The 27671-nt window shown below is 40.3% G+C and overlaps 1 protein-coding gene across 5 annotated transcripts; it reads right to left on the bottom strand.

The window, feature by feature from the left end:
• Positions 1-2092: 2092 nt before the first annotated feature.
• FCRL1 (Fc receptor like 1) lies at positions 2093-27199 on the bottom strand. Of its 5 annotated transcripts, none has more exons than XM_010381256.2 (11): positions 27066-27197; positions 14140-14160; positions 10868-11134; positions 9400-9687; positions 8938-9216; positions 8484-8600; positions 6772-6799; positions 5393-5475; positions 5100-5171; positions 4328-4359; positions 2093-3404 (listed from the first exon to the last, which is right to left on the bottom strand). In XM_010381256.2, exons 1-11 carry the CDS (start codon positions 27094-27096, stop codon positions 3333-3335), a joined length of 1290 nt encoding a protein of 429 aa, XP_010379558.1. In that variant the 5' UTR covers positions 27097-27197; the 3' UTR covers positions 2093-3332. The 5 variants fall into 5 exon arrangements, 4 of the variants coding, with proteins under 4 accessions (XP_010379558.1, XP_010379559.1, XP_030792784.1 ...); XR_004058968.1 differs by lacking the exon at positions 5100-5171 and adding an exon at positions 4913-5052 and having other exon boundaries at positions 2640-3404; positions 4328-4356; positions 27066-27199; XM_010381257.2 differs by having other exon boundaries at positions 2640-3404; positions 4328-4356; positions 27066-27198.
• Between the last annotated feature and the right edge of the window lie 472 nt (positions 27200-27671).

The raw sequence follows: 27671 nt of genomic DNA, 5'->3' as shown, positions 1-27671 counted from the left end.
ATAACCAAATATTTTCTAAACTTGAAAAAAGGCATGATACCTTCAACTTGAGTTATTAATCTCTAGCAAAATAAATCCACATTTAGATAAATCATAGTGGAATTGCATAATATCAAATATAAAAGTTTTAAAGGCAACTGGAGAGAAAAGATAGATTAATTATAAAGAAACAACTATTAAATAGATTTCTCAAAGAAAGCAGTAGAAGCTAGAAGACCATAGAATAAAATATTACAACTGTTGTGCACAAAGCTATGCTATTAACCTTAAATTCTGCTTTTGGACTTTTTGGACAAACTCACAGACCCTATCAGAAATGATGGGAAAGTTTAAGTTCTTAAAGAAAGAAATTGATTAAGAAGAAGTGGAATGTAAGAAGCCATAGATAATGTTTAATGTGAGTATTAAGGTAAAGAAGGGATGATCATACAATACAAACAAGTTCAAACTCCTGATCACATGATACTCCAATTTCATCCTTTGAGGCCCTCCATGAGCTCCAGGCACATGGCACTGGCAGGCAAAATATAAAATGTAAAAAAGCTGTGTTAGTTTTATAAAAAGAAAATAAAAATGTCCATGGACCAGAAACAGAAAATCAAAACAGAAAATGTAAATGAAGAAAATAAGAAAGCAAGGATATCAAGAGAAAGAACATGAAAGCACGGAAATAGAAAGTACAGAGTTCTGAGCTGGGACTGAATTTGATGTGCTTGAGGAAACCTGAGGCTAATGTGCTTGAAGTGAATTATGCAAGGGGAAGAGTGGTAGGAAGATCTGTAGTATTAGTTGGAGTCCAAAACAGGCTTAGGTTGAATTTAAGTGAGATAAGATAGAATAATAATAAAAGGGAAAAGAACAGACTATTTAAATAAACAGTAGTGAACAATTTATGTGTTTGAAAAAAAGTTAAATCCCTACCCCTCATTTTAAATTAAAAAAATACATAAAGATAAAAACAGTAAAAGTTAGATTCTTACCTCATACCACATATACACATAATGTATTGAGTGAATATATAATAAAACTATGGAGGCATTATAAGAAAATATTAGAATGTTTTATAACATGGCAACATGGTCTGATAGAAGATGACAGAAATATAGGAAACTTAGAAGCCAAGATTTTAAAAAATTGAGTTTAGCTGTGCAAAAACTAACCTTCCATATTTTAAAATTCACTGTAAACAAAAAGTGAAGTGAAAGATTGCACAAAAACATTGGCATCACATACAATGGAGAAATGGTCAAAAGCAAAATGTTCAGTAGTTGTTTTCAGAGTGGCATAAATAGACTGGACATGAGTATGAGGGAACTTTCTAGAGTGATGAAAATACTTTAAATCATGATAAGGGTTTGGATTACTTGAATGCATGCATTTGTCAAATTGATGGAACTATGCACATAAAATCTGTGTATTTCACTGTCATAAATTATACCTTAATAAATAGTTCCTATAAAAACTGTAAGAAAAACACAAATGACATAGAAAATGGGCAAAGGCTGAACACAGGACTCTTTCTCTCTCCTGCTGCCATGTGAAGAAGGACATGTTTGCTTCCTCTTCTGCCGTGATTGTAAGTGTCCAGAAGCCTCTCTAGCCATTTGGAACTGTGTGTCAATTAAACCTCTTTCCTTTATAAATTGCCCAGTCTTGGGTATGTCTTTGTTAGCAATGTGAGAACTAACGAACACACCCCACAAACTGATTTCCCAGATGTTATGGGTGGAGATATAAATTGATACAGCCTTACCTTAGAGACATTGAAGATTATTTAACAAGAATATTTAATATGCATAATCTAGCAATACTAGATTTACAAATTTATCCTTCAGATAGTCTACCAGGAGTGCATAATATGCTTGTACAAAGACATTTGTTTGAACTTTGTTTTTATAATATGAATTTTTTTGGAACCTCCTTAATGTCCACCAGTGGTGAGAAGGATTAAAATATATTATGATAGTACTTAATGCCACTGAACTGTACACCTAAACATGGTTAAAATGATCAATTTTATGTTATGTATCTTTACTACAATAAAAAAAGAAAAAAGTTATGATTTTTCTATATAACACACTACTATAGAGACTTTTAAAATAGTATAATAGATCTATTTGAAAATATTTCATGATGGTTTGTTAGATAGGTATACTTCTAAATGTTTATATACTTACATGCATGTATAAGTATGTACACAAAAATAGAAAACTATCTAGAGAGCTACCTGTAAAGTTTTTAGCAATAGTAAACATTTGTGTTAACTTACAGGAAAAACTTTAACTTTTTACTTTATATACCTCCAAATGTTTATTCATTCATAAGAATGAGTGTCTGGTTGTTTTAAAATTAAGATACATTGCTTGAGCCCAGGAGTTTGAGACCAGTCTGGGCAAAATGGTGAAATCTGGTCTGTACATAAGACGAAAATCAGTCAGGTTTGGTGGCATGTGCCTGTAGTCCCAGCCACTTAGGAGGCTGAGGTGTGAGGTTTGCTTGAGCCTGAGAGGCAGAGGTTGCAGTGAGGCGAGATTGTGCCACTGCATTCCAAACTGGGTGACAGAGTGAGATCCTGTCTCAAATTTAAAAAAGAAAAAATAAGATACAGACTTCAAACCATATTACCACGATTTCAAAAATTTTGTGAATAAAAGAAGACACACTGTATTCATAAAGCTTCTAGGGGCTGTAGTAGATACATAATTTTGGATGTGGTATAGGTTGGCCTATATATACAGAATATGTGACTAAAATTAAGTGTAATCACAATAACTTTTTATGTAAATTTGTTTTAATTCTAATTTGGTAACAGTGACTCAAAATAAATAGAATCATATTTTAGGTGGAAACTCGATGACCCATGTAAGTGGCAGGGCTGGAGTTCTGTGCTGTCTGGGCAGAGAAAGCACTTGGACTGAATGATGATGGTCACAGTTTTCTCTGTGAAGTCCTGCAGAATCACTAACCTTGAGTTCATGTGCTCTAAGCTTCACTGTCCCTCCATCCCAAGATCCTAATTTATTTTATTCCATCCTGTTTTCTCTTGTAAATAGAAGAGCACAAGTTGACCTTTCTCAAAGGAGCCAGCAGGAATCTGGTTCTGATAACAAAGTTCCTGTCACTCCTGTGTCTATTGGTTCTCCTAGGTAGTTTCCTCAGGGCTGCGCCAACTTCACTTCACAGTAGATCAGTAGATGAAGGAATAGTGCCATGGAGAATAGCATCCAGAAGAAGTATACTGGAAAGCTAATGCCCCAGGATCTCTGAAGAACATATCAGGTCTGAGGCCTGGGGTCACGGATGGTTTTCAAAGGGCAGAATCCTCCATAACCTTACATAGCATCTTCATAGTCCACATCTGTAATGTTTGCTTTCCTCAGCCTGGAATAGATGTCTAAGGAAACCTGGAAGCAAAGGTTAGGACTAGAACAGGGAAGACAAGCAGAATATGCCTCCACTGGTCCTCTTCCCTAGTCAGCTTGGATGCATCTTATCATGGCTCATCACATAATGCAAAAATCAGGGCCTCTTGAAAAACTGTGGTCCAAGGCCAGCATTTTTAGAGTGCCTGTATCCCACTGGTGGACTACAGAGATGATCCTGATAAGCTGCAAACTGATGCAAACACACAATGCCTTTCCTCATTCTTATGGGCCACTGTTAGGCAGCCCCATGGGCTGTCATCTTTTACAAGGTTGTCAGAATTTTATGTTCATAAATTAAATTTAGCATGTCACTGGAGTTTACCAAGGATCTGAATTTTGTCCTGAGATATTTGGCTGCCATACTACACTAGACAAAACTGCAAAGCACCTACTGTTTGTGCACACATGCACAGAGTTGGAATTTCTGCAGTTTTAAGAAAGTATTTTTGTATCAGCGATATCTTGAATTATTCAAAGTTTACCAAATGCTAATTTTTAGTGACACAAATTACTATTAACTTAGGTTTGTTCAATATTAATTTAGTTGCTGTAGATTGTTTGGTTAACCTTATAATACAAAGCGATGGATGTATGGCTCAATAATATTTTAGGATAAAGATTTTCCAATAAATAGAATTTTGAGACTAGGTATGCACCCTAGTTTAACTAAAAGTCATTCATGTGTGCATTGCTAAAGTAAGTGAATTTGTAAGCCTCCAAAATTTCCTTGTACAATGACCCCTTATTGTTGTAACTACATGTTTTTACCTCAATTTCGCTGGGAGATAGAGAAGAGGTAGACCATGGGATTTTTGCTCTAAGTAGCTATAATTTAAGAAGTTTGAGAAGCAGTCCCCAGAAGAAAGAAAGAACATGGAGAAGAGAACAATAGAGACTCTTACCTGGTCCTCCATATGTGTCCGCAGGGTTTCTGCTGCGGAGAAAAGGCAAGTGCTATGACATTCCACGTATATTTAAAGTCCTTCATTAAACTTGTGTTAAGAAAAGCTTCTTCCTCTCCCATCTATTTCCCATTAATTGATTTCCATTAATATTTTCTGTCTTGCTTTCCTGTTTATCACAAGTATGATTCCCTTAGTAGCCAGAGGAAAATTGGCACCCTGGGGGTGGGAAGGTAAGTAGAGCCCCTATGCCAGGAATGGCCTTTATACGTCTCAGCTATTCTGGGCCAACCATGTGTAGAATGGGACAAGAGCACCAGCTAGGCAGCTGTGCTGAGGTTATGAGGAGTGTGTCAGGCTACTCAAAGAGGGCAGGCAGAAGCCATCACCTCTGATGCTGCCACATGACTGGGGAGTGAGGCATAAAATGTAGGCCTTACAATGACACCTTATTGTTAACTACATGTTTTTACCTCCATTGTGTTGGGAGGTTGGAAAGAGGTAGGCTATAATGGGATTTTTGCTCTTTCTAAGTGACTGTAATTTAAGAAGTTTGAGAGCCCAGCCCCAGAGGAAAGAAAGAACCTTAGCATTAGCTCTGGGCTCTACTCAAGGTAGCTCCAGACCCAGGGACAGCCATTAAGTATACACAGTGATGCTCATAGCCTTCTGCTCTGAAGAATGCTGTTGTCTGCCATGCATAGCCACTGATTGTTCTCTTGGTTCTAGGAAAGACAAAAGTCAGAGACAAATTTACTCCCCCGTTTCTCACCTGCTGCTGATTCCTGCTCTGGCTGGTTATAGTACACCAACGAATAAACCTCATGCCCACTTACAACATTCACTGCAAGAGAAGGAAGGAGACTTCATGACACAGCCCCTGATTCCTGTCTTTAAAATTACTCCATACCTTCCACCTGTCACAGCCATGAAGACAGATGAGTCATTTGTTTGCAGTAGAGGCTGGGGCACAGCAAAGTCAGGTCTGGCTAGCAGATGTTATCCCATTGTCCCTTCCCAAGCTTGCTGTACCAACTTTGGCCTGGGTCATTTGGAAAGGCTCACCATTTTCATATATAGGCTGTAGCTGTCCTGGGGTAGGTGAGTTGAGGTAGGGGAACTCTTGGGGTACAGGGCTGGGAAGGCTCCTGCAAACACAGAGACACATGTTACTTATCTGAAATTATATCCCAGATAATGCAGATATCACACTGAAGGAGAGAAGCCTATGACAAATGGTCCTGAGCAGAATACTAAGTTATGGGGAAATGAGCAGCTAGAAGGCACCGCAGTGTGGCACGAGCCATGGCCCTGTGCACAGGCTGTGGGGCACTGCAGACCAAGCACATGAGCGTAAGGCGTGGTATTGCCCATTCCCAGAACAGTGTCATTCGCATCATGAGTGCTCCCTAAATATTAAATGAATAAATATTGACTCACTCCAGATCGAAAACACTTTGCTTGGCAGAACAAGCAACTTGAGGAAGGGGCAAAAGAAAATGCTCCTTCTTGTGCGGTTACCAGTGAAAGAGTCCTACTCTTATTTGAAAAAAAAAAAAATCTGTTTATTGTTGGCATAAATGATAATACATTATATTAAAAAGACAACTAAACATTGGTATCTCTAGATGGGAGTATTTTAAAAAATATTTTCCTCCTCTAAACATCTAAAGAATTTCACCAATAACTGTTCAGTATGTTTATTCCTGTCTGTCTTACATTCCAGAAATATACATGTATCTTACCTACCCTAAAATACTTTAAAACTTTCAAGAGCTTTTTATATTTTCACACCTCTCAGCACTCAACGGAATGGCTTATAGATTCTCAAATATTGGTTGACTGATTGAATGAATGCATGATCCTGGTGAAAGCTATGTGGTTTTATTTTTATTTGTTTATTTATGAGACAGAGTCTTGCTCTGTCACCCAGGCTAAAGTGCAGTGGTGCCATCTTGGCTCACTGCAGCCTCCACCTCTCAAACTCAAGGGATTCTCTTGCCTCAGCTTCCTGAGTAGCTAAGACTACAGGCATGCACCACCACGCCCAGCTAATTTTTTGTATTTTGGTACAGATGGGGTTCCACCATGTTGCCCAAGGTGGTCTGGAGTCCTGAGCTCAGGTGATCCCCCCACCTCAGCCTCCCAAAGTACTGGGATTACAGGTGTGAGCCACCGTGCCCAGCTGCAATGTGATTTTAATATTCTGCAGTGGTATTAAAAGGGATAAATAGGAAAAATAACAAAAAGATTTAAAATCATTAATGTATGAAATCTAAAAGAAGGGAAGTGACGATGAATTTTTCAAAGCTGCCAGTAGAACTCAGGAGTGAGTTCTGGGTATAATAAAACAGAAAAAAAAGTTCAGGAGAGAACAAATCTAAATCTATTTTCAAAATAGATTTTTCTGCATTATTGGCACATATAGAGAAAACAGGCCTCACCTGAGTGGATTCCTGGTTGAATGTCTTCCTGCAAAACAAACAAATGAGCATACACATAAATGGAAGAACCCTCACTGTCAGTGCTCTTATACACCCTGCACAGGGATATGCCTCATGCTTAGATGCCCATTGCGGGTGCCACTGTGTGCCCAGCAGACATCCTGGCAATCATTTCCAGAGCCTTCATTTCACAAACGGAAACTCGAGTCCTGAATAATTAAGTGAGATTCCCAAAGCCAGTTAGTACCAGATCTAGGACCTGGGACCCAAGTCTCTAAACTTTTACATTTATTGCATGTTTTGGTTTTGTTTTACAACCACACCACCCAATCTTACTGTGACAAAAGTCCTTGGAGGTAGGTGCTGCCATAACCATGCTATAGATGGTGTAAGGTACCCAAAGATGTCAGAAAAGCTTGGAATTTAAATGAGAATCTCGTAGTGTCCTCTCTTGCCTTGTCTCCAACTTCCTCAGTGAAGAGGAGACCAAGGTTAAATATATAAATAAATATGTAATTACCAATTGCGATAACATGTGAATCTAAATAACTTGGAACTCATAACAGGAGAGGACAATTGCAGGCTGTGCAGGCCAGGCGAAGCCTCTTGGAAAAAATGACATTTCAGAGGAAAGTTGAGAAAGTTCCAGCAATAAGTAGAACATGTGGACGTGTGAACGTGCATTTCAGAGAGAAGAAAAAGCATGTGACAATACTTGAAAGTGACTAAGAATTGATGCACTGACTTTAGTACTGGGACATAGTCAGGATAGCTGGAACTGCTAACCATATTTCTCTTCTGTGGCAAATTATTTGAAATAGTTACATTTGTTTGTTTGTTTGTTTGTTTGTTTGTTTGTTTGAAAGAGAGTCTTGCTCTTTCACCAGGCTGGAGTGCAGTGTGCGATCTCGGCTCACTGCAACCTCCAACTGCCTGGTTCAAGTGATTCTTCTGCTTCAGTCTCCCAAGTAGCTGGGATTACAGGCATGCACCACCACACCCAGCTAATTTTTGTATTTTTAGTAAAGACAGGGTTTCCCCATGTTGGCCAGGATGGTCTTGATCTCCTGACCTCGTGATCTGCCCACCTCAGCCTCCCAAAGTGTTGGGATTACAGGCGTGAGCCACTGCCCCGGCCAAATCATTACATTTTTGTATAAAAGTTAAATCAGGCCGGACGCGGTGGCTCAAGCCTGTAATCCCAGCACTTTGGGAGGCCGAGACGGGCAGATCACGAGGTCAGGAGATCGAGACCATCCTGGCTAACTCGGTGAAACCCCGTCTCTACTAAAAAAAATACAAAAAACTAGCTGGGCGAGGTGGCGGGCGCCTGTAGTCCCAGCTACTCCGGAGGCGGAGGCAGGAGAATGGTGTGAACCCAGGAGGTGGAGCTTGCAGTGAGCGGAGATCCGGCCACTGCACTCCAGCCTGGGCGACAGAGCCAGACTCCGTCTCAAAAAAAAAAAAAAAAAAGTTAAATCACAGAAGCACAAAATATCACTCGAACCTCAATTGATAGCACATGAGGGGTGGAGAACTTTACCAAAAATGTTACACTATGTTAATAGGCACTGTTCCTACCTGCTAGGGTTTTTGGCAGATTCACAGGCAAGGTGGTTAACAGCATATACATCTTTTGCGGTATACATGTCACAATTTCAGTGAAAACAAAGATCACAGTAACAAAATGCCATTCTCGTTTAAATACTAACCTATTTTTCTTTTGAGGCCGTAGCAAAATAATAAGGCCACAGTGGCAGGACCAAGGGTGCCAAGGAGCCCTTCAATGACTCTTGAAGTAAGATGGTTGCTTCTGGCCCCAGGAGGCACTAGAGGGAGAGACCTGTGCATGATCTGCTCAGAGGAAGGGCTTGGGGCTTAGAGAGCAGACATCTTGGGTGTGGGTTGTACCCAAGGTCTGCTCTTCCAAGTGGGGATTTATTTATTTGTCTGGGGACTTGTGGCTTATCACATTTATGAAAAGAGAAGAGAGGCACCCAACCTTGAGTTCTCCATGCCCCTCCGATACATCACTCATGACAGCACCTCACACAGAGGCCCCACCATTGGTAGCACACCCCCGGAAGCATAGTGGAACCAGCAAAACTCTCCCAGGATGCTGGGAAGGAGACATTGACCAACACAGTTCCATAGCCTGAGCTATACCTGTGAAGTTGAGTGTCACCTCCTCACTGCGCTGGGCCCCCAGGCCATTGTTGGCCTCACAGGAGTAGTTTCCAGAATGTTCTGCAGTCAGGGAAAGGTTGAAGGAGGCTCCTCCTCCAGAGGGGGCTGAGCTGCTCCCCAAGACGACATCCTCATGATAAAACCAGTACAGGATCGGATGAGAGCCTCTCAGGACCTCACAGTGAAGCTTCAGCACATCCCCCACCACAGCCTGGGCCCTGGGAGCCCTGAGCATGAGGATAGGACGAGACACTGGGACTGAGGGAGATAGTAGACTGTAAGAGACAGTCTCTGACAATGCAGCAAACCCATAATCCCTGCCCACGGATGCTCAGCCCCATTGAACTTCCTCAGCATGCCCCAGGGAAACTTTGTCTGCCCCAGGGAAACGTGGAGCCCAGTTTGTGACTGGCTGGTTGAATGGAGGGTAGTGGAACTTACTTCTGACAGTGATGCTCACCAGCCCACTGGGTCTGGGACCATAGCCATTTTCAGCGACACAGTAATATTGCTCAGCATCACTCTCCCTCGCTGTAGGAATCTCATACTCTGCTGTCAGTGAACGCTGGGTCTTTGTCTGAAGGTTTAAACCTATAGCCCCTTTGTACCAAAGGAAGGTGATGTCTCCTGTCCCCATAGCAACTGAGCAGATGAGGACCAGCCTGTCTCCCTCCATCACCTGTCCTCCTGGGGGCTGAGTCTCCAAGCTCACATCAGCAACAGGGACCCCTGTGTGAACACAAGATAACATAAGAAGACCCTGAGTAGGGAGAGTTTCAAAGACAGTAAGTAGATGTGACAGTCCTGAAAGCAAAGAGCATGAGTGAAGTCAATGACGTATATAGCTTAATTTGGGTGAGGGGGAGGGGTCTGCTGATTGGTTGGGTGATGGTGATAGGATAAGAAAGACACCATAGTATTACTATAGAAGGTGTAACATCAGCTCTCTCCTTAGAACAGTGTGACTTCCACTACCCTAATCTCTCAAACTTTCATTTTTTCAAGGCACAATAGTATAGTAAAGTGATTATAAGTCCAAATTGTAAATCGAACTGCCTTGTTTGAAGAGTGGTTCCAACTCTTTTACTTGCTGTGTGCGCTTGATCAAATTACTCAACTTCTCTGAGATACAATTTCCCATATGTAAAAGATTGCTGGTAATGACAGTTATCTCCTGCAGTTGGAGGGTTCACAATTACACAATATCTGTTAAGCATTAGGATAGGGACTGCCATGTATAAACTGCTCAATGATTATTGTGTTGGTGGTGGTCCAGTTTCACCAGTATAGAGTTTTTAGCAAGTGTGGGAGAGCACAGCCTTTTGGAAGTATTAGACATTTGCTTCATGGCACGATAGAATGGCAGAGGATGTTGGAAGTGTCAACGCTGATGTGGAATAACAAGATGAATTACAAAGCACTCTTTTCTTTCTATTTTTTGGAAATCAAGCTCCAACTGCCCTTCCATAAGCCCTGCTCCAGTAACCTATTCTACACATTCCTTTGGCAAAGCCTTCTCTGAGTACCTCAGTCCTTTATCCCCCTTCTCTGTAGTCAACAGCCAGTCCTACACAATGCAGCATCACATATTTAACCCTAGTCATTCAGAGTGCTGGCTGAGCATCAACTTCATGTAGTCAGGGACCAAACATTATGCAGCTCTTCCCCCCACACCCTCCAGCACAGTGAAGACACACAGTAAGGGTTTCCTAAATACTCTCTGTTTGCCTGAATGGAAACAGACTGAATAAGGGAAGATCCTTTAAGGATCCTAATAATGAGAGAAACTCAGGAATATCTTTCAAACAGCTCCTACTCTTGCAGAGATATAACCCATAACAGTGAGGATTAGCCTCTTGACACGGCCCTTCTCAGCCTATCTTGGCAGACTGACCCCACTGACACTCACTGTGCACATTTATCTGGGATCTCCGGCTCCTCAAGACTTTGGATGCCATTGTCTGCGCCTCGCACCAGTAGGACCCTGAGTCTTCTTTCCACATGTTGGCGATCTGGAGCTTGGGGGAGCTGCTCCAGCCCGGGCCCAAGGCCTGGGCATCTCTAAAGAAGCAGAACTGGAACTGGGCATCTGAACTCTGTAGAGAGGACATCTTACAGGTCAGGGTCACTGGGCTCCCCTCTGTGGGATGGGAGGGGCTGACTATCAACAACAGCTCTAGAGAGAGGAATTAAGCACAAATGATTAATGGAGTTCAGAGTTTCTGGTAAGAGGCACTTTGTGTGACAGCATTTGCCAACAAGACTCAAAGAAACAGCCAGTTGGACACACAGGCCACTCCACATGCCTCCACCACCCCGCACTGGCCCATGGGCCTTCCATGAACTCACCCTGCTCGCCCCTGGTACATCCTCCCCCTGAGCAGTGTTATCTTTCAGAAGGCAACCCTTACCTTTGACTTGGATCTTATTATTTTTTGAAGTTCCTATCCATAAACCAAAAGTACCTTTCTTGAAGCCAGTACAATAATATTGAAGACTGTCACTGGAGTTGGCATTGGAGATGGTGAAGCTTGAAGTTTTATTCAAAGTGAATATGCTTCTTTTATCCTTGTAAGCCATATTCATTATCTTCTTCTGTTCCCTTTCCCCTGGCATCTCAGAACCACACTATCTTTTTCAAAAACAGAATATGAGACCTGCAGGGTTGATCTGTCCAGGAAAGACATAGAAGAATCCAATCCCCTCATCGCTGACTCTGTCCTGCCCCTATTATTGCTGTTTCCGTTAGAAGCAATGGGGTGTATTTGCTTGGAAATGCCCACTACCCATCATCCACACAGCTTCTCTACAAACTTCTGTAGAAACCATGATCTAAAGAGCTAATTTAATCCTTTGGGGTGTTGGGGGCTCTTTTCTTTTTCTTTTTCTTTTTTCTTTCTTTGTTTTTTTTTTTTTTTTTTTTTTTTTTTTTTTTTTTGATACAGGATCATGTTCTGACTCTCAGGCTAGAGTTCGGTGATGCTATCTCAGCTCACTGCAACCTCAACTTCCTGGGCTCAAGCAGTTATCTCACCTTAGCCTCTCAAGTAGCTGGGACTAGAGACACATGCCACCAAGCCCAGCTAATTTTATTTATTTATTTTCAGAGACAAGGTCTTATTATGTTGCTCAGGCTAGTCTCAAACTCCTGGGCTGAAGTGATCCTACCGCCTTGGCCTCCCAAAGTACTAAGTACAGGGGTGAGCCACCGCTCCTGGCCTGGGACTCTTTTTGGTGATAAGATAATAAAGTTGTGCTTGGCTCTCTCCTCATCTCCCCAGTTTGCAGCAGCCCATAGAAATGTCACAACACCTAATAGATATAGGCTGTGTGGACATTTGTTTATCCAACCCTCAGAGTCTCTGCCTCTTGAAAAATATTATACTTTCCCTAAGACAAAACTTCTTTCTTTCCTCACCAGATGAAAATGACAAGTGCTTTGGATTACTAAGGGGTGATTCCTAGTTCAATATCTGTAATCTCTAAGTTTTTTCTGCTGAAAAATTTTTTTTTTTGAAACTTTTAAACATCAGTTCCATCCATAGTACCAGAATATTCGCTTTGTCCTGAGGCATGGAATATCTTAGAGTCACTGTTTTTCCTTGGAAAACTGTGGTCCCCAGAAGACTGACCAGTAGTGCAGCTCTTGGAGCTAGGCAGGGCAATAAATAAAAAAGTATTTAGGCCAGGCGTGGTGGCTCACGGCTGTGATCCCACTACTTTGGGAGGCTGAGGCTGGTGGATCACCTGAGGTCAGGAGTTCAAAACCAGCCTGGCCAACACGGCAAAACCTTGTCTCTACCAAAAATACAAAAATTAGCCAGGCATGGTGGCATGCATTTGTAGTTCCAGCTACTCCCAAGGCTGAGGCAGGAGAATCACTTGAACCCAGGAGACAGAGGTAGCAGTGAGCTGAGATCACACCACTGCACTTCAGCCTGGGCAATGGAGTGAGACTCTGTCTCAGAAAAAAAAAGCCGGGGGGCATTTAGTATTTGGGCATCTGTAACCCACTATTCTCAATGAGACTAGAGTGATGATGAAGTGGGAAACTGGACAGGTTGGATTGCAAGGGTCTGGAACTCAGTCTTACAGCTCAGAGCTTATTTCAGATAATTCCTAGATAGCAGAGACTATCTGGAAAATACCTGGTGACAGAAACTTGGTTTCCTCATCTTTGATATGGCTTTGGATTTCTGCTTAGGCTGGGATTGGGCACTTGGGCTTAGGGGTAAAGATGAGACCAGACAAAAGGCATGCATGGTATTAACACAAGTCATGAGTTAGACTTGGACAAACATTAGATAAGCAACCTAGAAGGCTAGACTGACTCTGAATCTCTCTGAATCTTTCTGGTCACAAGAATTGCTAAGGTACTTGAGAACCTGTGTTCCCTAGTTGCACTTGCAGCCGATGTTCTTGAGGTAGCAGGACAATCTCTTTTAACTCTGTGACTAGTATTTTCTGCACAAGATAGCAATTTTTACATTTTTAACATTGAGCATAATCTAATGAAGAGTCCTTGGAGGGGAAAGGAAGTCCCTACTCTCCTCCTCTGGTAAAAGTAAGACTTTGAGTCAGGATCAGAGCAATGAAGTAAGTTTGCATAAACCAGAGTCCGAAAGAGAAAATGAGTTGGGGTAACAGGTGTGGCTGCAGAGAAGAGCTAAAAATAGGAAGGAGGCAGCAGTACTACTTCACTCCACACATGGCTGGAGGATTCACTCTAATGTTCTCCGTGGATGCGTGATTTCGGCATTTCCTTCATCACCCATGGTGATACACCCAGCTGAGGAGCACAACTGGGAATTGGAGCTCCTGAGGCTGGGAGGACAGAGATGCTTCTAGCATGAGTCTTCAGCACCCTTTGCCTTCCTTGTGCAGCACAGTGTCTCCCTCCCTGTGCTGGGACTTCCCAGAAATAAGACTGTGTTCTTGAGAAGGTCAGAGCAAGACCTATTCACCCCACTGAGCAGACATGTGTCAGGTGCAGAGACTGATGTGAAGACAGAGCAGCCCAGGCCCAAGGGAGTCACTGATGTTTGTACACCTCAGTAGTTGTCACCCTGATATGTTTTGGGCAGGAAGGGGCTGCTAAGACAGCAATCTGCAGGCCTCCTGTGCTGACCTAAGTAACAAAATACCCATAGACCTTGAAGAAGAAAAGGAAGTGCAACTCACCGGCGGGTTCACAGAGTGGAGCTGGGAGAGAATTCAGCAGAGATCAGTACAGAGCAGCAAATCCCACACATCTCCAAAGTTTAAATCCTCCAAGAGCTTCCCCAGCACCACACCCTCCATCCCTTGTACCCTCCCTGCATCTCTCTCTTCCTCCCTCCTTCCCTCTTTCTCTCCTCTCCCCTTCCTTCTTTCATCTTCTCTTCCTCCCTCCTTACCTTACCCCCACTTCTTTTCTTCTTTCTCTCTGCTCCTTTCCCCACATTCTGCATCACCCACAGAGCACCTACCCACAGAACAACACATGGCTCTTTTTTATGATCATAAAGTAATTGCCAATGACTTGTGTTGTCTGTGATTAGGAGGTGGCATCTTTGCTAATTACTTAGCAGCTCCCTCTTCAAGTTCCTTATTCCCACTCCCACCTCCTCCTCTCAAAAGTCTTGAGGGTCCAGCTTTGTATTGACTGTTTCACGGGAACAACAGAGTCAGGCAAGGAGAGTGCAAAGCCTCATACTCAATGCATAGAGACCCTTTGTTTACCAATTTCAGATCAGAGGAGGCTTAGGTACAGAAAAGGAATTCAAATTTCTCCAAAAATTCTCTTCTATCCAAAGGATTTGACCATAATATTATGGCTCAATGAAGAAGAAAAAATAATTCTGGGGAAAATGCAGGCTTTGTAGCTGGATGACACAGATTTGAGTACTGGCTCTTCCTCTTACAAGCTGTGTGACTGTGGGAGAAATGTTTCACCTCTCTGTGCTTTAGTTTCCTTGTCTATAAAGTGTAGATAATAGTAGCACCTACCTCACAGAGTTTTGTGAAGATTAAACAAACTGATATTCTTAAGGAGCTTAGACTAGTGCCTGGAATTTACTTATTCAGTAAATATTGTGTCATTACTATTATCTATTTTAGCCAAGCTTGGTTTGAGACACTTACTTTTTCTTAGGTTAAATGTTTACTTGAATAATTAGTTCCTTAGGTAGGAGAAAAGTATCAATAGGAGATAGTATAAAATCATATTTTATACATTTATCCATTCAACAAATAATTTGAAGTCCTCACTGTATGCCAGACATTGTGCATGGCCTTGGAGTGATGGGAGTGAACATGAATGATAATCTTTGATGTCAATAAATTTATATTATAGTGGGAGAGATAAATAACAATTTAAAAATAAGTATATAATATTCTTTCAGAGAGTGAATGGTGCTCTAAGAAAAATAAAGCAGAGAAATAAGATACAGAGCATCTTAAGATGGTCTTAACTGTTTACATAGATTTAGATAGATTCAGTAAAAACCTAAATGAAATCAGGAAACAAGTCTTCTGAATATTTGGGAAAGAGCATCCCTGGCAGAGAAAACATCAAATGCAAGTATCCTGAGGACGAAATACACTTGTACAAGGAGGAATGAGAAGGCAAGGGCGCCTGGAGCTGACCAAGTAGGGGGGCAGGGGTTCGTTATTGGTGTCTGAGAAATAGGAAGGATCCAGTCATGGGCACTTTATGGACTTGGCAATAGTTTTGGATTTCATTCTAGGTGTGATGGGGAGCTATGGACAGTTCTTACTCAATTTACAATATCACTCTGACACTGTGAGGAAAACAGTATAGAAGTGCAAGAAAAGCAAGGAGAACACTAGTGGGAATTTAGTGTAGAAGAGTCAAGATAGTGGTTCAGATTAGACAGTCCTGGTGATATGAAGTGGTCAGACTTTAGTATAAATTCTGAAAGTAGAATTAATAGGAATTGCTTATAGATTAAATACAAAGTGCAAAAGGAGAGAGAGGGGAATTAAGTATGACTCCTAGATTTTGGCCACAGCAACTGAAAGAATGGTTGTGACATTTCCTGAATTAGAGAAATTGTGGGGGAAAATAGGTTAAGTTTTGTGGTGTTGGTAGTACAGGTGGAAGATCAAGAGATCTGTTTGAGTTTAAGATGCCTGTTAAACACCTTATGTTAAGTTTAAGGTGTTTATTAAGATGTCTATTAGATACCAGAATGCAGTTAAGTACGTAAGAGGTATTTAAAAGAGAGGTCAAAGCTGGAGAAATAAGCTTGCATTTAAGCTTAAAGTGGCACATGAGGTGAAATAATTATATAATTTGGGGAAGTGAGTATGGATGAAGTCTAGGTATCAACTTTGAGGATGTCCAACATTTTGAGGTCAGCAAAGGATCCAAGCCAGATGCCGTGGCTTATGACTGTAATCCCAACACTTTGGAAGGCTGAAGTGAGAGGATTGATTGAGGCCAGAAGTTTGAGACCGGCCTGGGGGGCAAAAAATTAATTAATTAATTTAAAAAAAACAAGTTTGTTGAGGGGGATGGAGTTTCACTCTTCTTGCCCAAGCTAGAGTGCAATGGCACAATCTCGGCTCACTGCATCCTCCACCTCTCGGGTTCAAGGGATTCTTCTGCCTCAGCCTCCTAAGTAGCTGGGATTACAGGCATGTCCCACCACAACCAGCTAATTTTGCGTGTGGTTTTTGTTTTGTTTTGTTTTGTTTTGTTTTAGTAGAGACTAGGTTTCATCATGTTGGTCAACTTGGTCTGAGCTGCTGACCTCAGGTGATCCATCCGCCTTGGCCTCCCAAAGTGCTGGGATTACAGACGTGAGCCATCACACCCGGTCAAAAAATTGTTTTAATTAGCTGAGTGTGGTTGCATGTGTCTCTGGTTCCAGCTACTCAGGGAGCTGAGGCAGGTGCATCACCTGAGACCAGGAATTCAAGGCTGCAATGAGCCATGACCATACCACTGCACTTCAGTTGGGGCAACAGAGTCAGACCCTAACTCTAAAAAAATTAAATAATTTAGCAAAGAACCTGAAAAGCAGCAGATACTGAATTAGAAAGAAAACCAGCAGAATATGATATTCCAGAAGCCAAGTGACAAGTATTTCCAAAAAAAGAGTGATCAAATGCCCCTGAGAAATTGAGTAAAATAAAAAATTAAAATCGACCCCTGGATGCAGCAACATAAAGACGGTTGATGCTATGTGCAAGAACAATTCAATGGAATGGTAAGAGTGAAGACTGATTTAAGTGGGTTCAAGGAAGAGTGAGGAAGAACTACAAGGACTTAGACGAGTTTACCAGGGGTTAGGAATGCGGGAAGATTTGACTATAAAAGGGATTAAGGGCATAAGAAAATTTTTTTCATTTATTTATTTATTTATTTATTTATTTATTTATTTATTTATTTATTTTGAGACAGAGTCTCACTCTGTCACCCAGGTTGGAATGCAGTGGCATGATCTCAGCTCATTGTAACCTCTACCTCACAGGTTCATGTAATTCTCCTGCCTCAGCCTCCCGAGTAGCTAGGACTACAGGCATGGACCACCACACCTGGCTAATTTTTGTATTTTTAGTAGAGATGGGATTTCACCATGTTGACCACGCTGGTCTCGAACTCCGGACCTCAGGTGATCCACCCGCCTAGGCCTCCCCAAGTGCTGGGATTACAGGCGTGAGCCATTGCATCCAGCCAGGAAATTTTTGAAGGGATAAAAATGTCCTGTATTTTGATTCTGCTGGTGGTTATATTGCTCTAAATCTTTGTCAAAAATTATAGACAGTGTTTCAAAAAAGTAAATTTTAACGTAATGTAAATTAAAAATAAATATTAAATAAAGAATGAAAGGAAGTGAAGCAAAGACAGTAACTCACTGAAAACTTTATGTTTTGCTTTATTTTATTTTTTTGAGATAGGATCTTGCTCCGTTACCCAGGCTGGAGGTCAGATCTCTGCAGCCTTAACCTCCTGGGCTCAAGTGATCCTCTTACCTCAGCCTCCCAAGTAGCTGGGACTACAGGCATGTGCCACCATGCCACACTGTTTATTTTTTATGTTTATTTGTTATCTTTTGTAGAAACAAGATCTTGCTATGTTGTCCAGGCTGGTCTCAAACACCTGGTGTCAAGCGATCCTCCCGCCTCAGCCTCCCAAAGTGCTGGGATTACAGGCATGAGCCACCACACCTGGTGCACTGAAAACTTAAAGGGAGACAGAAAAATGGTGTAGTAAATGGAAGCCATATTTCTATTATTTTAAGGGAAAAGACATTGTCGGTGATGTCGGCAAGATGACTGACTAGAGGTGTCTATTACTCATCCCCTTTCCTCCTAAAACACACTGAAACAATAAGGAAACAACTACATTTTGACTGGAGTGTCTAAAGGAGAGCACTGAAGTACAGCAGGGGAGTGGCAGAAACCTTGCGGAGCACAGAAACTCAGGATGGCTACATAAAGAAGGGAATGGAACACCCTGCCTCTGCAACCCTGTCTCCTCAGTCAGGATCAACTTGGAATGCAGGCTGGGATTCAGGCCTAGGAGGGGCTTTTCCCTGAAAACAAAAGGTAAAGAAGTCCCCAGAAGCCCCTATTATATCTGTGGACACTGGCAGTCTTTGCTGCTGGAGAATCCTGCAGTTCTCACAGGCCCTAAGTCCAGTTTTGGAATCTACCTGGAGTTCATATGGCTGCATTATTCTAGAGTAAGAGCCCATATTGTGGCTCCTCCCATCCCATGACCCAAGCTACTACTGCACAGCACCATCTTGAAACTAGAGCAACTACTAGAGTGTGTTCTGTTCTTGGGGGCAGTAGTCACTGCATCTATTCATCCTTGAGGCTTCACCATCATTGCATCATGCTCACACACAGTAGTACACCATCTGCTAGCCAAGCTGCCCCGCTTCTTAACCCATGGGAACAAGACGTCTAGGAAACACTCCATTTTCTCCATCCTAGTGGCTTCAGTGCCCCAACCCCAGGGACTCAAAACCTAGGCTCAGGGAGATAGCTGTGATCCTGTCACTTGAGTCCACATGACACTCTGCCCTGCCAAGGAACAGGCTATCTTGCCCAGTGGGGAAGTCAAGCCTTATCCAGAAAACCAGCCATGTGCCTGCCTCCTTGGTATATGACCCAGTCGGGCATCCTGCCCCTAGGGAAGCCACAGCTGAGCCAGCAGACCAACTGCATGCCCTCTTGGTGTGAAAACCAGCCTGGCACCTCACCCCTGGGGAAACACAGCACCTGGCAATCTGTATTACTCTGCCTTTCTCGGTCAAACAACCTAAGCGTCCTGCCTGGATCTGGACTAGCCCTCGGAAGCCTGAGCTGCTGAGGCACACCATTTCCTTGGTGTGATGGTGTGATATGGGGGAGTGAACCCAATATTGTCCTGTTCCCTGCTCTCCAGAGCTGAAGCCACAACTGCATCCTATCACCATTCCAGGATTTTTGCTGTCACTACACCTGGCATCACAGAGCCAGGGCCACTACTGTGTCCCACCACTCCAGGGTCCAGAGTCACCACTGTGTAATACACTCTCTCCTGGTGCCTAAGTTGCCACTGTGTCCATTGACTCTGGGATTTGATTTGTACTTGTGATCTGCTTCCCAGTGTCTGAGCCTTTGGAAAGCCCTTTATCCTTAGAGCCATAACAGTGCTGTATCTTGACCCCCCAGGATCAAAGTCACAGCTACAACCTTGCCCCTTGACTTCTCCACTGGGCCTGAGATACTGGAGAGTGCTTTGGAGTCACATTCTTTGCCTTGATGGAAGAGCTGTGTCCATCTATGCCTAAGACAATGAACCTGCATCCAGGCACGGATGCCACAGTAGTGGCACTGTGTACAGGAAAATGAGTGCAGGACCAAAACCACCTCAAGCATCTGTGCCCTGGAACACAGTACTACCATGCTTGCCTGTGACCCATGCTGGGAACGAACACCAAAAGAGACCCTCTCAGGTATGAGGGTCTATGAGGAAAAGAACAGGAAGATCCCTAAAGCTCTTGCCACTGAGAACCGTAACAATCTATCCTGCCACCACCACCCCCAGAAACTCCTACAGTCTAGGACACTGAGGCACACACAAGCATTGCTGACATTGATCACTGCTGAAGAAACTATACAGAGACCACACTACTATGCTCACCTGGAACCAAACCAATGCACCTTCCTCAACTAAGGATCCATCGGTGCCCTAGGATCAATCTGCAGGTGAAAGTCTTTTCTTACAAAAGCTACTCTAAAATTGAAAAAGGAGACTCTTCCACCGGATGCACAAATGTTAAAGCAGGAACACAACAAACATGAAAAAGCGAGGAAACATGACACCACTAAAAGAACAAAATAATTTTCCAATAACTAACTGGAGATTTATTAATTGCCTAAAAAATTCAAAGTTATAATCTTAAGGGAGCTCACTGACTTATAAGAGAATAGAGATAAAAAGTTCAATAAAATCTGGAAAACAATTTATGACCTAAAGAGGAAATTTGAAAATAGATAGATATGAAAATAATGCAAACAGAAATCATAGAGCTAAAAAATTAAATGCATGAAATAAAAATTACAATTGAGAGTTTCAACAGTAAACCAGATAAAGAAGAAGAATTTCTAAACTTGAATACAGATCTTTGAAATACCCCAGATAGCTGAGGAAAATTTTTTTAAAATGAAAAAAGCTACAGGACTTTTGGGACACCATTAAGTGAGCAAATATTTGTATTATTAGAGTAGTAGAAGAAAAAGATACAGAGGAAGTGATGGAAAGCATATTTGATAAACTAGTAGTTGAAAACTACTCAAGTCTTGGGATGGATATGAACAACTAGATCCATGAAGCTCAAAAATCCCCAAATAGATTTAACCCAAAGAGGTCCTCTCCAGGTACATTATAGACAAATTGTTAAAGATCAGATACAAAGAGAATTCTAAACATAGAAGAAACATCAAGTCACACATAAGAGAATTTCTATAAGAGTATCATCAGATCTATCACCAGAAATCATGCAGGCCAGGAAAGAATAAGATGATATATTCAAAGTGCTGAAAGAAGAAAACTTTCAGCAAGAATACTATACCCAGAAAAGCTGTCTTTCAGAAATGAAGGAGAAATAAAGTCTCACCCACACAAGCAAAAGCTAATGGAATTCAAGACCACTAGACAAGCCTTAAAGTAACTGCATGAGAGAGTGTTACAACCAGAAATGAAAGGACAATAACTACTCCATGAAAACATGTGAAGGTATACAATTAACTGAGAGAGGTAAATTGATCATTAAATTCACAAAATCTCATTGCTGTAATGGTGATTTGTAAATCTTTCAAATCTCTAGTATGATGGTTAAAAGTCAAAATGGTCAATAATAACTATAGCTGTGATAAGTTGTTAAGAAATATACAATATAAAATATGTAACATAAGGCAAGAAAAATATAAATTATGGGGGCAATGGTAAATGTCTAGACCAAAATTAAGTTATTATCAGCTTAAAGTAGTCTACTATAACTATAATATTTTTTATATAAGCCTCATGGTAACCACAAAGAAAAAATTGACAGCAGACACATACATGGGAAAGAGAAAAGAATCAAAGCCTAGTGCTTCAAAAAATCCACCAAAACACAAAGATAAATAACAAGAGAGAAACAAAGGAATGAAAGATCTACAAAACAATTAGAAAATACTCAACAAAACGGCAGGAGTAAGTCCATACATATCCATAGTAACCTTGAATGTAAATAGATTAAATTATTCAATTAAAAAATATAGAGTGGCTGAATGGATTTTAGAAAACAAAACCCAACTATATTCTGCCTACAAGAAACTCTACCTGTAAGGACATACATAGACAGAAAGTAAAAGGATGAAAAAGAAATACCATGAAAAAGGAGAACAGGAATAGCTATGCTTATATCTTATGTAATATAATTTAAGTCAAAAACTGTAAAAAGACACAAAGAAGGCCATTGTATAATGACAAAGGGGTGAATTCATCAACAAGATATAAACGATTTTAAACATATATACATCCAACACTAGAGCACCCAAATATACAAAGCAATTATTATTAGATCTAAAAGGAGATATAGACTGCAATATAATAATAGTAGGGGACTTTAACACTCCACTTTCAGCAATGGAAAATCATCCAGACAGAAAATCAACACATAAATATCAAATTTAAACTACACTATAGACAAAATAGATCTAATGGACATTTATAGAACATTTCACCCAATAGCTGCAGAATTCACATTTTTCTCATCTGCACATGGAACAGTCTCAAGGATAGATTGTATTTTAGGAAACAAAATGTCTTAACAAATTTAAAAAGATTGAAATTATATGAAGTATCTTCTGACCACAATGGTATAAAACTTGAAATCAGTAACACAAGGTACTTCAGAAACTTCACAAATACATGAAAATTGACTATCATGCTCCCAAAGAACCAATGAGTCAAAGAAAAATAATTTTAAAAGAAATTTTAAAATTTCTTGAGGCAAATAAAAATGGAACCACAACATACAAAAATCTATGAAATATAGCAAAAACAATTCTAAAAGGGAAGTTTATAGCAATGAATGCCTACATCAAAAATAGAAGAAAGATCTAAAATAGGTAACCTAACGTTTCACCTCAAGGAACTAGAAAAACAAGAACAAATTCAGCCCAAAATTAGTAGAAGGAAGGAAATAATAAAGACTATGGCAGAAATACATGAAATAGAGACTAGAAAAACAATACAAAAGATCAATGAAATGAGTCAGTTTTTTAAAAAAGATAAACAAAATTAACAAACTAGCCAGACTAAATAAGAAAAAGGAGAGAAAATTCAAATAATAAAATCAGAGACAAAAAGGGGACATCACAACTGACATCACAGATTATAAAGGATAAAGGATTATAAGAGACTACTGTGAACAACTATATGCAAATAAATTGGTACCTTAGAAGAAATAGATAAATTCCCGCACACATATAACTTCAAGATTGAATTACGAAGAAATAAAAAATCTGAACAGACCAATAACAACTAAGGGAATTCAATCAGTAATAAAAAGTTTTCCATCAAAAAGGAACCTAGGACCTGATGGCTTATTGCTGAATTCTACCAAACATTTGAAGAACTAATACCAATTACTCTCAAACGATTTCAAAGAAATTAAAAGAAGAAAACACTTCCATACTCATTCTAAGAGGCCAATATTACTTTGATGCCAAAACCAGACAAAAACACAACAAAAAGAACAGGCTGATATGTCTGATGGACATAGATGTGCAAATTCTCAACAAAGTACTAGCAAACCAAATTCAACAGAACATTTAAAAAATTCATTTACCATGATCAATGGGATTCATTTCAGGGATGAAAGAATGGTTCAACATGCAAATCAATAAACATGATACATCACATTAACAAAATCAAGAATAAAAATCAACTGCTCAACACATGCACAAAAAGCATTTTACAAAATTCAACATCTATTTATGCTAAAAACTCTCAGAAAATTAGGTGTAGAAGAGACGTACCTCAACATAATAAAGGTCATATATGACAAGTCTATAGCTAATATCATACTGAATGGGGAAAAGTTGAAAGCATTTCTCTAAAATCTAGAAAAGACAAAGATGTCCACTTTGGCCACTTCTATTTAACATAATAATGGAAGTCCTACCCAAAGTATTAGGCAAGAGAAAGAAAGAAAGGACATCCAAATTGAGAAGGAAGAAGTTAAATTGTCCCTGTTGGCAGATGACATAATCTTATATGTAGAAAACCCTAAAGACTCCACCAACAAAATTTCATCTAATAAATGATAAAGCTCTATGTCACTGATTTGGGCATCAACTTCACCGATGAAGTTGCTGGATAATAGATAGATAGACAGATAGACAGACAGACAGATAGGCAGACAAAACATATAAATCAGTAGTGTTTCTATATACTAATAGTGAACTACCTGCAAAAGAAATCAAGAAAACGATCCCATTCACAGTAGTTATAAAATAATAAAATACTTAGGAATAAATTTAACCAAGGAGATGAAATATCTCTATAGCAAAAACTATAAAACATTAATGAAGAAATTAAAGAAGATGCAAATAAATTGAAAGATATAACATGTTCACGGATTGGAAGAATAAATATTGTTAAAATGTCAATACTACCCAGAATCATCTACATATTCAATGCAATCGCTATCAAAATACCAATGACATTGTTTTCAGAAATAGAAAAAGCAATCCTAAAATTTGTATGGAATTAACTAACAAACAAGCAAATAAAAAACCCTGAATAGCCCAAACGACCTTGAAGAAAAGAAAAGCTGGAGATATTACACTACCTGACTTCAAAACTCTAATAATCTACAAACCTATAATAGTCAAAACAGCATGGTATAGGCATAAAAACAGACACACAGACCAATGGAACAGAATAGAAAGCCCAGAAATAAGTCCACACATTTATAGCCCACTGATTTTCAACAAAGGTGTTAAGAATACACAATGTGGAAAGGACAGTGTCTTCACTAAATAGTGTTAAGAAAACTGGATATCCACTTATAGAAGAATGAAATTAGATTCTTATCTCTCACCATAGACAAAAATCAATTCCAAATGGATGAAAGACTTAAATGTATGACCCTGAACTGAAACTACTAGGAGAAAACATGGAGGAAAGCTCTATGTCACTGATTTTGGCAGTGATTTTTTGGCTAGGACCTCAAAAGCAAAAGCAATAAAAGCAAAAATAGACAAATGGGATTGCACACAACCAAAAGGCTTCAGCATACTAAAAGAAATAATCAACAGAGTGAAGAGACAACCTACAAAATAGGAAAAAGTACTTGCAGTCAATAAATCTGAGAAAAATTAATATCCAAAATACATAAGAAACTCAACTCAATACTAAGAAAACAACCCTATTAACAATGGTCTAATTCTCAAAAGAAGACATGCAAGTGGCCGACAAGTATATTAAAAAATGTCCAACATCACTAATCATCAGAAAAATGCAAATCAAAACCACAATGAAATATTACCCCATACCTGTGAGAATGACTATAATCAAAAAGACCAAAGATAACTAGTATTGTCAAAGATGTATAGAAAAGAGAATCTTCATGTGCTGTTGGTAGGACCGTAAATTAGAACAGCTATTATGGAAAACAGTATGGAGGCTCTTAAAATATAAAAAATGGAGCCACCATATGGTTCAGCCATCCCACTACTGGACATGTATCCAGAGGAAATTAAGGCAGCATGTTAAAGAGACATCTGCAGTCCCACATTTATTGCAGCACTATTCACAATAGCCAAGACAGCATCAATGTAGGTGTTCATCAAAAAATTAATGGATAAACACAATGCAGTATATATACATGATGGAATACTATTCAGTCATAAAAATAATGAAATCCTATCATTTACAACAACATCGGTTAGCCTGAAGGATATTATGTTAAATGAAATGAGGTAGGCACAGGAAGGCAAGTACTGCGCTATCTCACTCATGTGGAATCTAAAAACGTTGATTTCATAGAAGGACAGGGCAGAATGGTGGTTACAAGAAGCTTGGGTAATAGTGGGCAAGGAGGAATGAGGAAAATGTTGCTCAATGGTTATATAATTACAGTTAGATATGGGGGTGTGGTGTCCGGAATAGACAAGTACAGAGAGACAGAAAGTAGATAATGATTGCATGTGGCCACTGGATAGAGCAGTGAGTATAGGTGAGGGGTTGGAAAAAAAATTGCGGATGCCTACCAGTGGGTATGGAGTTATTTCTTGGTGATGAAAACTTTCCGAAAATGATTGTGGTAATAGTTGCACCACTCGGTGATTGTAATTAAAAACCACTGGATTGTATAGCTTAAATGGTGAATTGTATTATATGTGAATAATATTTCAATAAAGCTGTTTTTAATAAAAGGTACTGTAGCACGTTTGTATACTTATGGGAATAATTTAGATTGAAGAAACATATTGATGATGGAGCAAAGTTTTTGAGAAAGTAAGAGGGTCTTGGGCCCAATGCACAAGTGGAGAGTCTTGTCATCAACAGGATGAGGGGCAGTATATTTGTGGTAGGGGAAGAGAAGGCAGTGTATGTGAATGCAGAGGTGAGTAGGTCGACAGCAACAGAAATACGAGAGAGTTTTCCTCTGACTGCTTTTATTTTCTCAATGAAATATGAAGCAAAATTATACAATAAGAGTGAGCAGAGAAGTTTGAGGTGACAAGATAAGGTATGCAATAGTGATCATGGAACAACATAGATTATGAACATGTAGGATAATTGCCTGGCATTGCTGCTGGCTACCTGAGATTCAGGGGTCCTACACTTAAAAGGGGATAAGTCAGCAGGGTTGTGCGTTTAAAAAGAAAATCCCATTCAACTGTTTATGCCTAGGAGTGAAACACGCATAAAGGCGTGTAAACCTGAAAGTGCTATGGGGGAAAAGAGATGAAGATGTACTCGAGGGAGTGTTGTGGTGGTGAACTGCAGAATCTGAGCTGGGTACCATGAGAAGTGAGCACACGAAGTGTAGTCACTGATAATGGAAAAGTAGTCCTGGGGTAATTGAAGACATGTTGGAAATAGAGTGCGGGAGAAAGTGAGCTGGAAACACAACTTAGTGGGGCGGCGGGGGATGTATACTGAAAACAAAGGATCATAGGATGATAAGTTCTAAGGTTTGACTGTGGGAATGGGGAGTCAGAGAGGGATAAAAGGAAATAATATTGGTAGTAAGAAGGGCAAGGAATTCAGAGGTCAATTTATTATATAGATTTTTTTTTTTTTTTTTTTTGGCAGCTGTTGAAAACACTAAGAACAAAGACAATTATTGATGGACAGGAAGACAGACAGGGAACACTTCCTATGACATAAAAATTGAAATGATAGTTTTCTTGAAAATTCTGGCTTTTTGAAGTATCTACAACTTTTTGCCTGACTCTGAGCCCTCAATGGAAGTGGAGATCTGAGCATCCCTGAGCATTACCTGACAGAACCTTAATCCTAAGAAATCCTTACAGACCTTCAGGAAGCAGAGCCCAAGCATGATTGCATCCCATACCCTGCTCTGAGTCGTCCAACTCACCACAGATCAACAGCAACAGCCTCGGCAGCATGAGGACCAGGTCAGGGATGGTACCTAGAGACGCCTCTCATCAAAAAAACAATGCACCTCAGAGTCGAGCAGCAGCAGCTCATCAGAGGTCTGAGGAAGTTGAGATCAGAAGTTACCCTTCAGCAGAAGTAGAAGGAAGAAGAGCCCTCCAATGACTAGTCTCCATTTCCTCTTCTATGAAGGCTGAGAAAATTAAAGATACTCCTTTTTAAATACAGTTTGATTCAATTCCACAAGTTGCAGATAATAGTACACATCAATATTTGAGAGACTTTTTCAAGAATTCGGGTATTTCAAAGGAAGTTTTCTAAAGGCAGGTTCCTACTTTGATGAGTCTCATCAGGTTATGGTCCTGCTGAATTTCATCTTTGATACATCTACAACACTTTTCACCTTTGATAGGGATGTCTCCTGGATTGTTTCTAATCAGCACATTCTTCTTGTTCAGCAATACGGTCCCACTATGCCAACTTTCTCTAGTATAGTCATATTATGCAAACATGTCATTAAGCCAGGGACTGATGGGGCTGTCACCCAGGCTGTGTGTAGTGTCTGACCCTTGCTGCATATGATGAC

This window comes from Rhinopithecus roxellana, chromosome 8 (genome assembly GCF_007565055.1).
Source record: "Rhinopithecus roxellana isolate Shanxi Qingling chromosome 8, ASM756505v1, whole genome shotgun sequence".
Lineage (NCBI taxonomy): Eukaryota > Metazoa > Chordata > Mammalia > Primates > Cercopithecidae > Rhinopithecus > Rhinopithecus roxellana.
This window is presented reverse-complemented; position numbering and strand designations above follow the sequence as displayed.

What these genes read in the sequence shown, in the direction of transcription:
- FCRL1 (XM_010381256.2), bottom strand. Translation starts at nt 27,096, where the DNA reads ATGCTGCCGAGGCTGTTGCTGTTGATCTGTG. An exon ending in CGGCCTCAAAAGAAAAATAG is followed by an intron (nt 6,800 to 8,483) that starts GTTAGTATTTAA and finishes TTTGTTTTGCAG; the next exon opens with GAAGACATTCAACCAGGAAT. An exon ending in GGACACATATGGAGGACCAG is followed by an intron (nt 3,405 to 4,327) that starts GTAAGAGTCTCT and finishes CTTTGCTTCCAG; the next exon opens with GTTTCCTTAGACATCTATTC.